The sequence below is a fragment of the Thunnus albacares genome, chromosome 11 (assembly GCF_914725855.1).
Source record: "Thunnus albacares chromosome 11, fThuAlb1.1, whole genome shotgun sequence".
NCBI classification, from domain to species: Eukaryota; Metazoa; Chordata; class Actinopteri; order Scombriformes; family Scombridae; genus Thunnus; species Thunnus albacares.
In genome coordinates, this window is record NC_058116.1 from 14,233,680 (window position 1) to 14,252,500 (window position 18,821).

General features: G+C 38.4%; 1 protein-coding gene across 1 annotated transcript in view; it reads left to right on the forward strand.

The window, feature by feature from the left end:
• LOC122992631 (glypican-6-like) overlaps positions 1-18,821 on the forward strand; it is a 92,059-nt gene that overhangs the window by 55,343 nt on the left and 17,895 nt on the right. The window contains exons 5-6 of the mRNA XM_044366487.1: positions 9,209-9,339; positions 9,996-10,139. Of these exons, the coding sequence (XP_044222422.1) occupies positions 9,209-9,339; positions 9,996-10,139 (275 nt within the window). The remainder of the gene's footprint in view (positions 1-9,208; positions 9,340-9,995; positions 10,140-18,821) is intronic.

The following is an 18,821-nucleotide window of genomic DNA, read 5'->3' on the forward strand; positions in this document are numbered from 1 at the left end:
CAGCAGCTTTATTTGCAATCTTGTTGCATTACTGTTTACAGGCTGTTATTGTTCTCTCTGGAGAGACATGTCACCATATTGGGAGAGATCTGCATCGATTCTATCTGCTCATTTCTTTTTAATTAGGTGATTTGTTTCACTTGGTAACTGAAGCCAGCTACAGCCTTGCTGTTTATGAAAATTCAAGCCAGCAACATATCTTTTCCCTTGTGAAAAAACCCTCATAGATAGAATATTGACGGGAGAAATCTTCCAAACACACAGCCTATGGATGCTGAGGGGTTTTGAATTTTGTGCTTTAAACGAGCATGAATTCAACCATTGATATGTCTCACACCATTAACACTGTAATATAATTAAGCTAACATAATTTAACTTAATTTAACTTAACTACTTCTTTCACACCAACAAGGTGGGTTAAATTTGTGTTGGCAGTCAATCTGACACGCATGATCTGACCTGGATAGTGACCCACCTCCTGACCAGCCTTGATTGTGGTTCAGACAATAGTAGGCTGTAGTGAACAGGTATTACTATCAGGGACTGGAATTAATTTGACACCATTAATGTTTTATATAGATTTAACCTGCTCTCCTACTCATCTGACAAAGAAAGAGGGAGACAGAGAGCACATGAGTGGGCGAGTGAGAGAGAGCAAGTGCACAGAAAGAGCTGAAGCTGAAACTTATCTCTATTTGGTGCTTATATAATGTAATTGTGTGTTGAACTGCAGTTTCAGACTTGAGTCTCTGTGAGTGGTGACAGTAGTCTCATATGAAATAATGGGTTACAGTTCATTGAAAACATTTTCAATTATTTCTGTCTTTGTTTTTCTTGATAGACAAAGATAGAGAAACTAGGGGTGGCAGTTTGCTCTTACTAAATATCATGAACTAGTTTCTTCAAAAACATGGCCTTAATGCCACTTTTGATCACATAATAATTACACAATAATCCCAGTTTCTTGGTTCATCATGGAAGACTTAATCAGTATTTATACCTTTTTAAATAATTATTATCTAGCACACTGTCACTGATTTCTATGAATGTTTACAGAATTCTTGATGAGCCTCTATGCTTTGCTATGCTAGCATTCTCCATCATCAAGCATTTATTAGATGACCGCCAGGAAAAAGGAAGAAAACTTTCTTGCATCTGATGTGAGCCTAATAACACATCTGATTGTGCAATCAGAACTACAGTAGACTGGAAATCAGAGAACTTGAACTCTCACAAGCAGCAAAATCCAGCCACACGTCTTCATTTTTTGCATTTCAGCTCACCATACTCGCAACACCCACAGGGAAAGGAATGGAAGCGTAAATTGTATATGTTGACTCCTCCTACAACAAGCCATCGTCTTCATTCACTCTGTGATGTAACGTCAGAAGAAAGTTGACATCAAGTACCTGCCAACAAGCTGCATCCTCTGTTCTATTAGTCTTTTTCCTTCCTGTGTGTGCTCTGATTTTCCATTGAGAGAATAGATGCTTTTGAAGGGCGGTGATTAAGAACAGTGGTGCCTAAAAGCCATTTCACCCACACCTCTGAAGTTAAATGGATTTATAATGGCTGTTTGCACTGTCTAATCTCTGCAGCTTGTTTCACTACCCATGGGCAAAAGGTTAAGAAAATACCAAGCTGAACTGCACAAAAATCACCTTCTTCAAGCAAGAAAAATATTCTGTAATCTACTAAAATGTGCTAGGATCATGTCAAAAATCTGAAATTAGGGCAAATAATACAACGACTTGATAAGATTTACTGAAACTACTGCAGCATAAAACTCTGCATAGATTATCTGATCTAAAATGTAATAAAGACATGATATTCAGACCTTTAAGATAAAGGTGCTTGAAACTTTTTTCTAGTCTTCAGCACAATTTAGGATCTTGAGGAGCTTCACTGGGATGGTGTAATACATTCTGTAGAAATGGTATCCTCTTAAAATAAGGCTCAATCAATTTGTTTCAAATATTTTCTATAAGGAAGTGCCATTTTTTAATACTAGTGCAGCAATCTGCCTTAATACAAAACTCACATGCTAGATTGTTATTGGTCGCTGTGATGATTATTGCTGTTCATACTGGCCATGAAGTGATCCTTCTACTGAAATAACTATAAGATGGGGATGAATCCAAAGTCTGCTGAGAGGAGTAACATCCTGGAGTCTGGTTATCCGGTAACTGGTCCTGGACAAGAAAGTGTCTGGCACAAATTGTCATTTTTATATTTTGGTTTTTGTACACATTAAATGAGCAAAATATTATGTGTTGTTAAGTTTTAGAGGTTCTGGTGGGCATCCCTTCTTACCGCTGGACAGAGCCAGGCTAGCTATTTCCCCGTGTTTCCAGTCTTAATGCTTTTTTAACAGAGAGATTATGAGAGTACTATCAATCTTCTCATCTAAATCTCCACCAGAATGCAAACAAGTGTATGTTCCAAAATGTTGAACCGTTCCTTTAAGTTCAGCCAACACTAATATGAGGCTTTAATCAAATCAAGTGGGCATCTTCATTCTGGCAGGTGCGTGTAGCTCTTGGCTGGAGTTGTGTCCCAGCAATAAAAGTATAGGCAGCTCCCAGAAAATATCCATCCGCCACATCTCAGCAAGGAAACACTGTACAGGGAAACACTAAAAGGGCTTCAACACAAGACTGCTGAATTATTAAGATGACTTGAAAAAATCTGAACATGACTTTAAGATTTTTAACCTTAAGATTATCCTGCTTACTTAGATACATAGTTTCAGCAATGAAGACTGTGCCTTAAAGCAATAAATTGTCCTCCTGTATCTAGTTTGGTCTGATTCTTAAAATAAGCAAAACCACCCAGTCTTCTTAAAACAACAAGTGCTGGCCAGTTTCAGAGGACCAATATCTGTAATCAGAAAAACACTGTGCAAGCCTGATACCTGATTGATCTGCTAGTCTTTCATCCAGCCCTGATCCATGATAGTGTAGTACTGTGGATCATAATGAGTGAATTGAATTTAAAGTGCGACTTGCTCCAGGCATTATTTAGCCAGCATCACACAATCACAAATCAAATCCGAACATCTTCCCTCTGACCAACAATGCAAAACAGAGCTGCTTGAAAAAACTCTTTCCTGAAGTAATTAACTACACAAATAAGATGTGAGCACAGATATAGCATCAAAATCACTGTGGCAACCTGCTGCAAAAACCACAAGAAGCAGTTACTGAACAAATTAAAACTGATTCACCAGTCTGCCTTGATTTAAGAGGACCAGCTGACAAAATCAGAAAAGCTCTGCAAAAGTGTTCATTTCATGAGTAAAAATATCCATAACAGCTCACAAACACAGTCATTAATTTTTCACCAGATGGCTTAAAAATTAGCAACTGTTAAAAGTTCTTGCTAAAGTATTTCACTGTAAAATAAACATCCAAACCACAGCAGCAACCCGCAGGTGTCTCCACACCTGTCTAGAGTTCAGGGATGAGATGGGGTCAGTGGGCCTATCAGTTAAGGTCTAATAGACTATGACATAGATTTATATGAATAGATTTTAAATACTATATATTTTCTTTTCATATTATTATTGCCTCTTAAAATACACTCAGTATCATGTCATCATGTGATATGATATGGGAACATTAATGTCATAATGTGCTCCTATTACATTTAATATAATCAATCAATTAATTAGTTTTCTTTTGTTTTGTATCTCATTTCTGTTTTGTTCTGTGCAACTTGTAGTGTTTGTGTATTTTTACTTGTTTTCTGTATTTGTAGCACATCTGTATATTTGGTTGTATTTTCTTTTTTTGTTGTATTTTCTATATTTTCAGCATGTTTTTTCTCCCCTTGAAGCATTTTTTTTTCTAAATGTGGTGCATGTTGTCAGATAAATGAAAATGTTTTCTTCAGTTACTTGTGTTTTGTCTTTATGCATGTGTTTTCTGAAGTTGCAGTGCATTGAGCTTTCAGGCCCGCTATATATATATCATTCACACACAGGATTTAGGATTTCATGACAGAGTATAGGCAGAGCCCACACGTCGTCTGTCGACAAAAATCAAACAAATTTTGTCGAACATATTGCGCTCCTTCACAAGGCGACACCTGGTGAACATTGTACTCTCTCTCTCTCACTCACTTTTATATGAAAAGGCAGGCTGTAGCGACTACATTAATTTTCATTTAGTTTTATAGTTTTTTGCTTACCTAATCACCCACAGTTACATGAAAATGTGGTTGAGTGGCTCTAATTACAGATTCACTTCCCACCTGTGCAATTATGAATCTGCAGAAATGGAGAAATTTTGTGAAGAGAGAGAAAGTATTCTCTCTGGTGTATCTATGAGCAGCGAGGCAAATCATTGTCTTTGTTTGGAGCTGCTCGGCCGTTCAGCCTGTCCAGATCACAGTTGAGTTTTATGGTGGTGATGTGCTCCGTAACATGTGGCTTTTACAAAGTGCAAACAAGGATGCTGACAGGAAGGAAGGATTTCTTCAACATATGTGTGTGCAAAATAGTTGAAACACTCCTGTCAGCATCAATAGATTGAAATTCCATGACATCTCCAACCACATTAGTAACACAATCTGCTTGCGAATGGCTCATTATTGGATTATGCTGCTTAGTTTCATTAGCACTGTAGTACTATGTCAGTGCTGTTCTATGGCTTTTACAATACATTAGAAGCCTTACATACTGTTTAATGTGCTTTTGTCACTCCATTGCAAAGTTGTACTGTCGTATTGGAAAAAGAATGATGACGATTAAAGATTAAATAAAAATATTAAAAGTCTTCAGCCACACTAGCGGCTCTATGAGGCTAACAGGATTCACCTTGATTGGTATCTATAGCATAGATCATCATCATGGCAATCCATCCAACAGTTGTCAACATGTTTCTGAATCACAAATGTGAACCTGCTGGTGGCGCTAGAAGAAAAGTAGAATTCATCCTCTGGGGACCATAAATGTCTTTACAAAATTAATGGAAATCATTCAAATCAATAGTTTTATAGATATTTCAGAATGCACCAAAGTGGTTGACTGACCAGATCCATGGTGCTAGAATGGCAACAATCCTTCTAAAAGCAGGTCTTTGTAAAATCAAAATAAATATGCCTTGTGTGTGTGCCCTGTATTTGATGTCCTTTTCTGTGATTGCCCTTAATAAGTCACTGGAGGTTGGCTGGGAGGACCATCACCACCAGCAAAATTCAGGTTCTATATGAAGGCTTTTTATAGAGGAAGAAATTTTCATTTTTCAAAAGCTTTTAAGGTTTGATAGAATAATGTATTATTCGTGGTCTGAGTGTGTCATCTGTGTTTTATTGCTATTAATTCTTTAAAAGGGAAAGTCTGTCTAACATGTGAAAATGTGTCTCTGTGCACAAATTTACAGCACCAGTCAAAAGTTTGGACACACCTTCCCATTCGCTTGAATGAGAAAGTGTGTGTGTGTGTGTGTGTGTGTGTGTGTGTGTGTGTGTGTGTGCGGATGTGTGTATGTCCAAGGACCTTTTTCTTTATCAGGACAAAGTGTGACCAAAGGACAACATGTGTTTTCTTTTTCTTTTTTCCTTTCCATTTTTATACAGTTTCATATTGCACCATTAGTTGGTTGACTGAGCCACAGATGAGCTATGCTTTACAGAATCCAAATTACACCAGAGCCATTTTTCATCCTGTGGAGCTTTTCACAGGCAAACAGCCATAGATGGGCCTTTTCACTTTCCTTATTTGTCCTTGTCTGCTGGAGGTTGCCGCCGGCTGACATAGCCTAAATTTAAGTGGACATCAATCTCGATAAAGAGGCAGAGCCCAGCGTAATATTGCCTCCTCCGATTTTTTTCAGCTGTTTAGCAAGACGGCGCAAATAAGCATGTTTCACATCACGAACTGAAACATTAAACTCCAATATGAAACTAAATATTGGAATCACATTGTGGTTTCACAATGTGGTGTCTTTTAATTTTTACATGTCTATACCCGTTGAGGCACAGTCACAGATGTTTTTAAAAACCTCCGCTCAGAATAGGACAAGATGCGTCTATTTGCATGGCTGTGTTGTGATGATAACAAGATTTCCTGCGGCTGGCCGGTGGCCTATCTCTGCGCTGCAAAAATGATGCAGGGAAAATTTGGCTCAGAGTGGCAGCCATGCCACAGCGGACTGGACTTCATGCACTCCTCATAAATGAGAGTCATTAATTCTCCATGTAGGTAGAGTTTTCCATGTGCAGTGCAGAAGCCCCTCTTCCTCTGGGACACAGCCATACCCTGGCCTGACTCAACCCAGTCAGCCCCACTTCTCATTCTCTCTGGCTCTCTTCTTCCTCTCTCTCTCTTCTTGTTTCTCTTTTGTCTCTGTCTGCACTCCCTGTGTTATGTATGAAGACAAAGTTCCCGGCTCCCTCTGTTTGTTGAATCCATCTGATAAGTCGCAGATAAGTAACCATTGTTGGGAACGATTGCCATCATCTCTGATGCTAGAGGCACTCTTCTTTTTCTTCTTATTATAAAATATGAGTTTTTCCCACCTGGCTCCCTCGACCCAAATTTCCAGTATTTGCTCTTGACAGTTTTCAAGTTTATGCTTGAATTTATATTTGTGTGTGTGTTTGTTATAGAGTAAGCAGACATACCTGAGGCAGTTGAATCAATTTGCATCTTAATTAGATTAAACAGTAAGCTGAATGGCAATGCCAAATTCAAATTATTTTCAAGAAACAAAAGGAAAAAACAAAGGACTTTGCCTTAATTGCAGTTTAGTGTCAAGACACACATTATGACAACTGATCAGCATCAATGCTGTAGGCAAGTAGTAGCAATCTTAACTTTTCTAAGATTTTTCTCCTGGAGCCGGTGTCATTTACAGTTAGACCATATGGTTGCACAGTGGTGCAATTGAAGTGCTACTGTAGAAAAACATTTGGCGATGACGGGCTGTGTATATTAAAAGCTCAGTGAGCATCACAGGCTATTTGCAATCCACAGTGTAAACAAACAGAAGAGCTCTTCAAAGGCTCAGGCTTCAACATAATTGGAAAGGAAATGGAGCCCGAGCTGAGCTAATGTTTCTCAGCTCTTTTCCTCTGCCATTAGTGATCTCAGGTCCCACAAGAATGAAGAGCTGGACAGGTCTGCTATCAAAGATCTGTAGTGTAATTTGGATTATTTTTAAATGTACAGTATTTTTCTTTGGCATACACAAAATATTACATTTTCCAATAAATATCCATTGTTTTCAGATATATTGTCTTAGAGAGTTTCAGCCACAGTTTTTTTTTGGTCTGTTCTCTGGAGTATTATCTGGTCCTTCATGGCTTGAGATTAATTATACCATTCTCCTGTGATGGGTGGAGCAGCAAGCCAAAAGAAAAATATATGATATGTTCTTCAAACAACATGCTGCATTTTAGTGCAGATTGAATAAACTGTTAAGGCAGTCATGAGCATGTAAGAATTTGTGGTCTCTGTAGTCTCCAAATGACAGGATGACCTAATTCTAGAGCCATTATGACAGCCTACTGGTGAGGTCCTGGGAGGTCTGTGGATTGAGGAACGTCTCCTGACGGACGGCCTAAGTACTGTCTTCAGGTCTGGTGTTCGCTCAGTTATGAGTTAGTGGTTTGGTGATGTCCAACCCCCTGTGGCACGCCATTCAAATTCAGAACTGCCACTGAAGAGACTGTGGCACATTAATATAAAAGCCCTCAGGAGTTGAGAGCACTTTCGCACTGTTTCGTGGCAATATCAATTAAGTCACTTAGTCTTTAAAGGGCAACAAGAGTTGCCTAACAAGTTTTATAGCATCTGAAATCTGTGCCGCCACTGTCGTAAATATTACATATTTTGAATGCACCATTTTTTGAAAGCAATCAGAGGTGTTAACTGAAAGTGATGAAAACAAATGAGCTCTGCGGAGATGGCAATGGAGAGTCTCTCATGTTCAACAAGGCCTTCTGGCTTGTGTCCACGCTGTGATATTAATGAGCCATTGACCTTATAGTAGTCATTGCCAGCAGCGGATGTAAATAAGCGCTTGGCTTTCAAAAGTTCTATTAAATCATGACTCATCAGTGCTATTTGTTGCATGCAGCATAACTAAATTTTGTTGACTTGATTGAGTTGATCTACATAAAAATTGAATTTGCCCCAAGAAGCATTCATGCTTCATAACTGCCTGTTGGTGTACTGTGATGAGGAGACGGAGATAATTGACAACACTGTGTAGTAATCAGAAGACACAATATTTTGCACTTTGATCTTTACTTGATGTGATTAATAGTGAACAGTGTCATTTTAATCTGCACTTTTCTTTTTTTTTCTTTTTTCTTTTTGTCAGTTGAATCAGTTTACAGTGAAATAAAACAGAGAAAGGCAACAAACCATCCCTAGAACCATTTTCTAGGGATGGTTTCTATATTCATTGACTAATTGTTTCAGTGCAAATTAGGTAGATTTAGGTCTAATAAATGGAAATCTGCAATGTGGAAATGAACATGTTATTCCTTTGTTCATCAGTAAAATCAATCCTTTTTTATTTTGCTTTCTATGCAAGCTGACAGTGGCTGACACAGCCTGACATAGTGTAACAAATGAAGAAGTCATATTCACTAGTTTGACAACATTTACAGAAACACAAGCAAATACAGACGCACATGAAATAAAACACAGACAGAAAATATGCACAGAAACACTGCAGATGCACTGAACATAATGGAAATGTATGCAGGGACATGTGCAGAATTGTTTTTGCTTGTTTCCTGAGATTGTGTTTTCTGCTTTTTCATTGATCATCGTGCAAATATATTTTCTCCATCTGCCTATTTTTTTTTTTGAAGTTGCAGTGCACTAGGCTCTCTGTAGTTCTACTAATAATGGACTCCTGCCATATCAAACATGATGCATGACTAAGCATGTGAACAGGACCACATAATGCTTTTTGGTAAAACTACTGAGAGAACATAGAGATGGTCAGTTAAATTCAAATGCACTAATTTACTGAGTGAATTAAAATCACTGCACAGAGTGTTTAAAACATCTGACTTGAAAATTGCAGCATTATAGGTTACCTTTGTGTGTGAGTGCTTGACCACTTATCAGTTTTTTCAGCTTCCCTTTAACTGATTGTGTGTCTCTATTTGCACCTCTGCTCCCCTCCCCACCCCACCCCACCCCCCCTCTCCAACACCCCACCTTTTTCTACCACTGTTATGACAGATGCCATGCTGCTGGTGGCACAGAGGCTGGAGGGACCTTTCAACATTGAATCTGTCATGGAGCCTATTGATGTCAAGATTTCAGAGGCCATCATGAATATGCAAGATAACAGTGCCCAGGTCTCCTACAGGGTATGTCAATTAGGTTTATTCTCTAGAGAACAAGAGTAACGTGTCAGACAGGTCGTTGAAGTCCAACTTTTCACAAACTGAATAAGGGAACTTGGTATAAGTCATACTGGTGTGCAGTAAGGTGTGCAGTACAACACGTTCTAATTATGTCCAAGTTTAGGTCTTGTATTTGAATTATATGTTTCAATTTGGTCAGATAATCTTAGTTCAACTAACAGTAGTTAATGTGTTTCCTGTGTTTTACTGCATTTTTCTTCAGCCACAAAATTGTAGTCAGAAAGAAGAAAAAAAATGTAGGCGGTTGTGAAGAATTTTTCAGCCTACACAGTGTTGGATGCCAGTTCTCATTTAAAGCTAAATGCTCTGTTGGCGTTCCCATGCAACAGATGCAGTTTTGTTTATGGTTTAAGTATATGTGGTGTTTTCCCAAAATCCCTAAAAACTTAAGTCTGTCATCTTAAATAGCATTGGTCACAGCCGAGTTGAATCACCTATCAGCGTGGTTACCTCAACTTGACGTAGCGCACTGTCATACCGGTAATGTGGGGTGAATGCTTTACGAGACCTTAACAAAACATCATGTTTTCCCCTTATTTTCAGCATCCCAAGTAATTTAAGCCCCTGACAATTGGGTGCCCATGTTTTTGTAATTGCAGGTTTTTCAAGGCTGTGGCCAGCCAAAACCCTCAGGAATGACTAGGTCTACCCGCGGTGTTTCGGATGTGTTCAACGCCCGCTTCAGGCCATACAGCCCAGAGGAGCGGCCTACCACTGCAGCTGGCACAAGCCTAGACAGACTGGTAAGGAGACAGAGCCAATGCTGCTGTTTTCAGGCGGGACACCGCTTCAGTGTAAACATCATTTGTCTTTCTCACTTGATACCGTTGATTAAAGCTGGTGATTTGCCATCGTAAGCCCCTGGAGCCGGAAATTAATTCTTTGTACTTGTCCTCCATTCAGGCCCCTCTATCGATTTGTGTTTGTTAACGAATCAACAGCATCACCCCAAGAGAGCAGGGGATGGTGTGGTGCACTGCGTTCATTGGCCCTTCTCATCTCTGTGTACTGGGCAAACAGAAAAGAAAGGGATGAAAGGAGAGATGGATAGATTTTGCGAGGCTGACCATATCAATTGTTTGCCGTAAAGCAAACCTATATTTTCCATCAGATTAGCCTTGTGTTTGTTGGATTGGATCTTGATACATGGATTTCCATCTCAAACAACCTTGAAACCTAAAATGCTGCATTGGGGTAAAGGTTAACACGGAGCTGACAGTCCAATTCAGCTGAGAGACAGTTCTCATCATGGATTACCTTTGCAGCCACAGTGCCCTTCCTTTCTCCCCTCCAGCCCTTTTCAAAGTGAATCTTTTCAAATTGTGTGTTGGTCATGTTGGTGTTTACAGTATTTTTTTAAATTAGAAATAAAATTTTTACCATTATTTTTTTAAAGTGACCCTTCAAAAGTACCAAATTCATTAAATCAGTTTAGTGAAACAATGAGTTGTCAGTCTCACCCACAGTGTTTAAAAAATGCTAAATCGAATGTCTCAGTGCTTTGTTAATGCGTTATTTAGTTAATGAATTAATGATTTGAAAAGCAGCCAATTTTGGTTTTTTTTTTACCATCTGGCTTTTGGGATCCCAAAACAATAATGAGTTATTTGTTTTATTCAATACTAATTATGTTTTTGCACAATCTAATTCATTCTCCACGCATTTTTGATGTGTTATATACAGCATTTGCCTTTTTAGCTTTGTATGTCCATCAACAATTCTCCATCCTCCACCTACACTGAATTAATTAAGACTTTCTGTTTCCCTGCCTTTATGCTGCAAACCAGAGGATTATTTGGAATGCGATGCAACACAGTGTAAGGTTCAAAATTTTATACTCTTTTCAGTTAATTTTGCTGCAACTATTGTCTCATTTTGCCATTTCATGCACCATGATTGGAAGTAGTAATGATGTTTCAATATTGTGTGGTTGGGGATGCATGGGATTTTATTCTTAGCATTAGAGATTTACTGTAAACAAGCACTGTGACATGTAAATCCCAGTGGTATGCAGCACCTGCTGTGCTAAGTGTCAGTCATAGTCTTATTTTCATCTCTCATAAGATTTAATATCACCATAGTGTCATTGAATTTGCCATATTTGTTTTTAATTTACTAGAGGGTGTAATGCTAGAACTCTTTAGACCTTGATAACTCCTGCAGTGGTGTATTATGACATCAAAGCATCAGCTGTCAGTATTTTACAGTCGAGTTGCTAACACATCAAGAATTGTTGAACACATGCCATGGTGTCCTCAGCTCGTGAGGTTTCCTCTCTGGAAATCTACCATATCTACTCTAGAAACATCCCAGTCTAAAACCCTCATTGCCTTAGCTTATAGAATCAACTCCTTTAGGAAGCCAAATCAGCAGGTGACCTGCTGCATCAGAGCTGGGAGAGGGGAGAGGGAGGTGTGGGAGTGTTGCAACCAGCATCTGTTCTAATGGCACAGTGACGTGGGGGCTCCAGACTGCTCATGAATAACTGGGCAATTAGCCTGCAAGGAGAATCTCACAAGATGGAGCTCAGTGACAAGGAGCTTATTTTTGACATACGGTAACAAGACCAGCGTACCTGACCAGGAAATACCATTATCAGCATCGATGTGCCCAAGGAATCCACGCTGATCATAGTGGCTACAGGAAGCTGCTAATTGTGATGTAATGTACTGTTATGTAATATAATGTGCTGTGATGGGGGTTGCGTTTTGGATTTCGGCTCAGTCTGCTTCACACCCATTATTGCAGGTACAGATTTCAGCTGAGAATTTCAGTCAGCATTTAAATGCTGATGAGAGCGGTGAGAATGAACTATGAGCTAAAAGATGCTGAAGCAGTCCCTATTGCTGAGGGGAACTGCAGAGTCAAGTGACAATTCTCTGTAGGTTTATCACTACAAGTGGCCCCTCTTACATATAAGTAGTAATGTGATCCATTGTAAATATAACAATATTGATTATAGTCAATTTAATATTTATACGTCTCTATATTTTCCCTGTGAGACATTTAAATATGAATGAATGAATGAGACTGCCTACCCACCCCTGTGTAAAGTGACACAGCATATGGCAATCACTGCAGCCGAATGCTAAAGTCAGTGTGGAAATATAGCTGGATACTGGCTTTACGAGTACCCAAACTATAAATTCAGTAAGTAAACCTCCAACCCAACAGTTAATATATAATAAATTACAATAACGATATAAACATTGTAAACAACAAACAACAGCTGTGTTTTCTTGGTAGTCGGTTTGTAGTCCCTCCGCATTAGGTTCCTGATAATGAGCTCTGAAATAAAGTGTTAAATACTGCAGACATTGCCAAACTAAAGCCGTGCAGCATCTGTAAACATGCAAAGGTTAAACTCACTGAGTTAGGACTATTTTATGAAGTTTTAGTTTCGATTAGTAATTAACTCAGGGGGGTCCTTCTGGTTGAGTGGTTAAGACACAGCCAACTGCCACTGTTGCATGCCATCACACCCTTCTGTCTCCCTATGCAGTTATACAGTAGGACAAAGGCAAAAATGGCATCATTTTTTTTATGTTTATCATTCAAAGCAGAAAGATAAAGGTGAAGCAACTGGCATTTTTTTGAACTTTTGTGAGCTGTCTCCCTTATACATCGTGTAACAGACTAATTATTTGCTACTCCCTACAAAAGGTGGCAAAAGTTATGTTCAGACAGTGAAATACAACCGTCATCAGTGTGATGACTCATGTAATGAAAATATTGAGCTACTTAAATGGTGGCAGTGTGGTTTTCAGCTGTTGAATTATGTCGCTTGAGGCCATATGTTTTAGATACCACACACATCTGCTGTGAACTCACTCCTGCTTAACTCCAGCTGCCAGATTTTAAACTGCAAAACACTGAGTGTTGATAACAGCAAGGAAGCTAATGTAAGGCAAGAACATGCACCAAACTGTCCTAAAAATTAATGGTGTAGTCATAGCCTACATTTATATATCACTCACATGTGAAAAGTTTGACGTACAATACCAGTCAAAGGTTTGGGCACACTTTCTAATTCAAGTGAATGTGAAGGTGTGTCCAAAATGGTACTGTATTTCTACTGAGGTCCTGTAGTGGACATCACAGGCTCTAATAGTCACCATACTAGCAGGCAGAAAATATGCTCTTCTCTGTACTGCAGCACACAGGCGCATTAATACTGACTGCTGAGGTAACTATTCACATGAGATAATCTTAACAAATGTTTTTTTTTTACTATGGTAGCCGCATAAAACCCCCAAAAGACTGAACAGAGGAAGTATCTTCTCAATGATCATTTTATAAATAATAAAATGGTTTTTATATTTCAAAAGTAAACTGTAGACACTCCTCAAAAACAGCATTTGGATTCATTATAGATGTGTAGTAAAAATGAATCAGGAAACATACATGTACAACAGGCTACTCAACTAAATAGAATCAGTTAAGGTCCACTGCTCACAATATGGTGTGCATCATAACTGGTCTTTGTACAAGTGCGACTACTGGATGCCAAAATCATGTTTGGCCACATGAGTTTGGTCATAATTTTTAGCCAAATGAGGCATCCAGCAGGATTTGGTGGTGTGGTGTTTGGTTTTGTGGTTTGGACTCATCAATAGCCACTCATTTTATGTGTGATTTAGCAATTATTTCATTTATGTGGTTGCATGAGAATATGCTATTATTTTTTGGCATGTAATCAACTGTAAATTCCCCAAGGAGAAGTGACTGGAAACCGGCTCGATGTAGTGACTGATTTCCTAAAGAAAAAAGGCAATGAACTACCCCTTATTATTTATGCATTTTTCCTACCGCCCCTCCCTTCCCTCAATATTTTTGAAAGGGACCCAGTGTGTCTTATGGTGTTTTGTATAAATCTATACAATATTTTGTTGGGGTTGGGAAGTTTTTCCAGCAATCACAAAATGTTCAGATGCAGTGCCAATTGCAGTCTTTGGAAGCCTGACATACATGAGAAATATCACTAAAATACAGGAATGCATAGTAATTTTTGTTTTTACCTAAATGCCTAATGTCATTATGGATGTCTTAATTGAAATTGCTGCCTGCTATTTATTTCTTCATGCCTCTATACGCTACATTGCAAACAGGTGTTATAGTGTTAGTCTCATCTAGCAGCTGCTTTGTGCAATCATTAGTGTGGCAGCATTTAACTGTTTATCCTGCAGCAGGGACATGACTGGGCTCCCTGTGAGAGCACATCTTTGTTGTCCCACACACTGTCCTCGTTTACATTCTGGCACAGAATAATTACCCGTGACAGTGACACTGCTCAGGCTTGTGAAAGTTGACAGTAGTTTAAAGTGTCCTTTGATAAGAACTTCTTGTCTGGATTTACCGCTAAGTTTGCGAGTCAAAGAATGTGGAAGGGATGGCAGGGAGGGCATTCATTCATTTCTGGAGGAGCGGCTCCACCTCCAGCTCAATGAGCCATGACTGTTTAATTGCCTGACATTCTGTCAGAGCACACACCCTCAAAGCTCTGAGAGAAATGGAGATTTGAAAGTCCAAAGAGGGGATAAAGGCACAACAGACGGCTAGGCTCAGAGGCGCTTTTTAGATAAGAGGTGGAGCTTTTAATTTGACATTTGTAACAAGTTTGGTGCAGTTCAATTTAGTGGAGTTTTATTGGTGCTTTTTGTCCCCCTTGTGTAATACACAGTTAACATTTTATCAGTATTGCACTATTAACAATGAGAGGAAGACACAAACAAGACTAGACTGTAGAAAGAGCCTGTAGGGAACATTTTTTGTCATAGAATGAACCATTTGACCCATGACTTTATATCCATAAATGATATTGGAACCTTTTTCATGTAGTTTGCAGAAAATATTTCCTGAAAGTCAATTAGATGCATTAGATTTTTTTGAAATAGACATTACCAGTGACTCCAAGGTTATTCATGAACATGCTTCTCCCTCAATAAATTTAAACCGAAGTCAGCAGCTCCAACATCTTCAATTAACTCAGAAAGCTCCTTAACATCGACTAAAACTGTCATCCACTCAGAACAGCTAGATCAATTAATTTATATGTATATAGATAACGTGCATGATCACTTTTTACACTATTTTCCAGAAACAATTTTCTTTAGACTTGCCAACGCTTCCACTAATAGAAGAGACAAAATTTGAGGAAATACAATTCAGGTGCAGATAATTGATTAGTCCCTTTATGTATTACAGATGTTAGTTATAATATCTGATTTTCACTAAAATACTTGTATTTTCTTAAATTCAATGTTAACCTGTTTCTTAATATTCAAAATCAGCAATGATATTTTTGTTTTTCTGTGCAGAAGCTTGATTATTGTGACTATACATCAAATGTAAAAGCTGTAATTGTAAACAAATTATAGCTCCTCTTTCATCTGCACAGATATAATTTATCCCTGCCTCTCTCCTTTTCCGTCTCACCAAGTCAAACATTTTTTGTATCGTTGGATAAAGTAAACACTTCTGAAAACCAAAGTCCACAATCATCAGGCCTACACCCTAAATTTAGTCCAAACTTGCCACAGCAATTTCAGACTTGAAGTTCTGCTTGTAATAGAAAAACACAAAATATACAAAATATTAGAGGAAACACTCTTCATTCAAACTGCTGGACACTTTTGAAAACACACTCGCAGTGGTTTCCACCCTGAAGCCACATGAGGATTAAAGGATAGGTTCGCAAATTTTAAAGTCTGTATTAAAACAACAGTCAGATACCCTTATGAACACTGAAAGAGGTTTTCCTTGCTGTAATCATTCCTCCCGTTCATACTGGCCATTAAAAGATCCCCTTCAAATGCTCTTTCAATGTAAGTGATGGCCAAAATCCACAGTGTGACCACAAAGTCATTTTGTGCAAAAATGCATTTAAAAGTTTATCTGAAGCTGACATGAGTTTATATGTTTCCTCAGACAGTGTTTCCCTGTTGAGCTGCAGTGAAATTATAGTGACACAAAGAGGGACCTTGGCACTAAAAAGGCTGTAACTTTGAAAGATATCTACTTGATTTGACTCATTTGAGTCAAAGCAAATCAAGCAAATCAAGCTTCATAATAGCTTCAGATAAACTTTTTAACATATTTTTGTACAGAAACAAGACTATGGATTTTGTGCCCCATCACTTACATTGTAAGTTTATTATGAAGGGATCTTCTAATGGCCAGTATGAAAGGGAGGAATGATTATGGCAAGAAAAACCTATTTCAATGTTCATTTGGGCAGACAGACTTGAAAAATTGTGAACCTACCCTTTAAGACAAACAAACATTTGGTTTATTTTTCTGTGTTTTGTCAGACCTTTTTTTCTTGTGAAATTCTGCATAGTTTAACTTCTTCAAATAAAACCACCTAAAACAGAAAAAGCACTCTTTGGTTGAACTATTCATTATTTTTTTTGGCCCTGTTCCCTATTGGAATCAAATTAGCAACCCTTGGTGCCCACCGCCTACCCCACCCACTCCAGATTCTGAATGTGATACGTAAATGGCTTGTGATTATTAATGTAGAACCCTGTAGTGTAGTTTAGAGACAGAAGTAACTTGTGGCATGAGGTCACAAGTGGTTTCATATTTAGGGATTTAAGCCAAAAGGTTGGAAACCACTGCTGGTATGAGGTGTGAAATATAAATTACTTTGCTGATTTGAATTGTTTTGTTCAGTTCAGTTTCAGTATGACAATATACTGTAGTTTGTTCACTTTTTTCCTCACTAAGTGATCACTTCACCTGTTCAGTTCCAACTTCAAACTGTTAAGATCAGTTCAGTACAAAACTAGGCCTAAATACAAACATTGTATAGCAGTGTGTGATCATGATTGTTTACGTGACGATGAAGATTCAGGATAATCAGTTCAATTTGAAGATTCTGTGTCAAAGATTTATTAATTTATGTACACAACACCTCTACCAGAAAGCCAAAGATACTGTAGATACACCTCAGAATTTCTGAGTCAGTCATACAGTAAATACTTCACAAGTTTAATGTACTGTGCTGTATAACACGGCCATGCACTGCCCATTTCCAAATCAGCCCTCTCGCTGTGACAACGGATGATTTCTTGTTATATCCTCAGGTCTGCTGCATGCTGTCTTGCCCATGTGCATTTTAGCAGCAGGGAGACAGTCAAGTCAGAAAGAGGCAGTCACTAGACTCTTGGTTTAGCCCTCTTACCAAGAAAAGGTAGCAGCATGGTGGATCAATTTACAATTGCTGCCTCACAAAATTTTGCACTTGAGTTTTGGTTTTTGCCGTGTTCGCCTATTTTTCCCTCTAAGTGCTCCAGTTTCCTACCACCACGCCATGCAGCTGTTACCAAAGGTGTACTGTATTAGGTGTGACTGTGTTTTGCCTTCTCATGGAGCAGCAATCTCTTCAGAGTTTTTTCTTTTTTTTTTTTTTCAACCAGCATGGGCTCAACTAGCCTTCCATGACCACTGATTAGAAGGAATGAGTGCATGAAGAGTGTGACTGAATTAATAAATAAATAAATGAATGAAAGGTGCAGAAAGGACATTTTTCAGCAAAATGCTGATGATTTGACTGGATTGCCCAGAACAGTCTATCAAGCAGCATACTAAATCATATCTACATATGGTGTGTGATAGAAACTGCAATATTACTTTTATTCTCTGGCTACTTTTTAATTATTCATTCCTATAGTCAGTACACTTACAATATCTTAACATTAAGTAAAACTGAATATTCATAAACACATTCTTTTTTTTCTCTCTTATTCTTGAGCCATGTTAAGTAGGAAACACTGAGTAAAACATCCGTATGTGGTTTGTGAAGTCAGTTGTCAGGAAAAAGCACAACCACTTCTTTCCCAAAATCTTGACCCTGGCATTATGTTTCTGCAGTCCAGGAACATGTCAAGCCACTGAGACATTCTTGTTTTGGATACAGCTTAATGGAAGTAAAGTGGGCCTATCCACAGTTCCTTTCTCTGTGTTGTTGTATCTACTGACTTTTGCCCAAGCCGTGCAATTATGTAGATTCCACAGATTCTAACAAAACTCATACTTTTTCTTTAGACCACACAAAAATAAATAGTCTAAAAGTGCACATGTGGCACGATCCTTCAGCATACTGTTAACATTTGACAGTCAATTTAACAATTTCCTCAGTCAGGGGGGTACCCAAGCATGACTATGTTTCTGCAGAAAATGATAACCTGACAAATTCCACATTTAACTAAATCATCACCTCAGCACCACCTGTAAATGGATTGGAAATGATTTGGTCTGACTTTGTGTGCAATCCAAACACTTTTTTAATAATTTATTGGCAGAGAAATATGGAGAAACCAATAGATCAAACAGGAGTTTAAATGGTTCATTTGTGACTGGATGAAAGATATTATGAAAGGGCTATAACCTTGCTTACATTATAAACACATGAATGATCATTT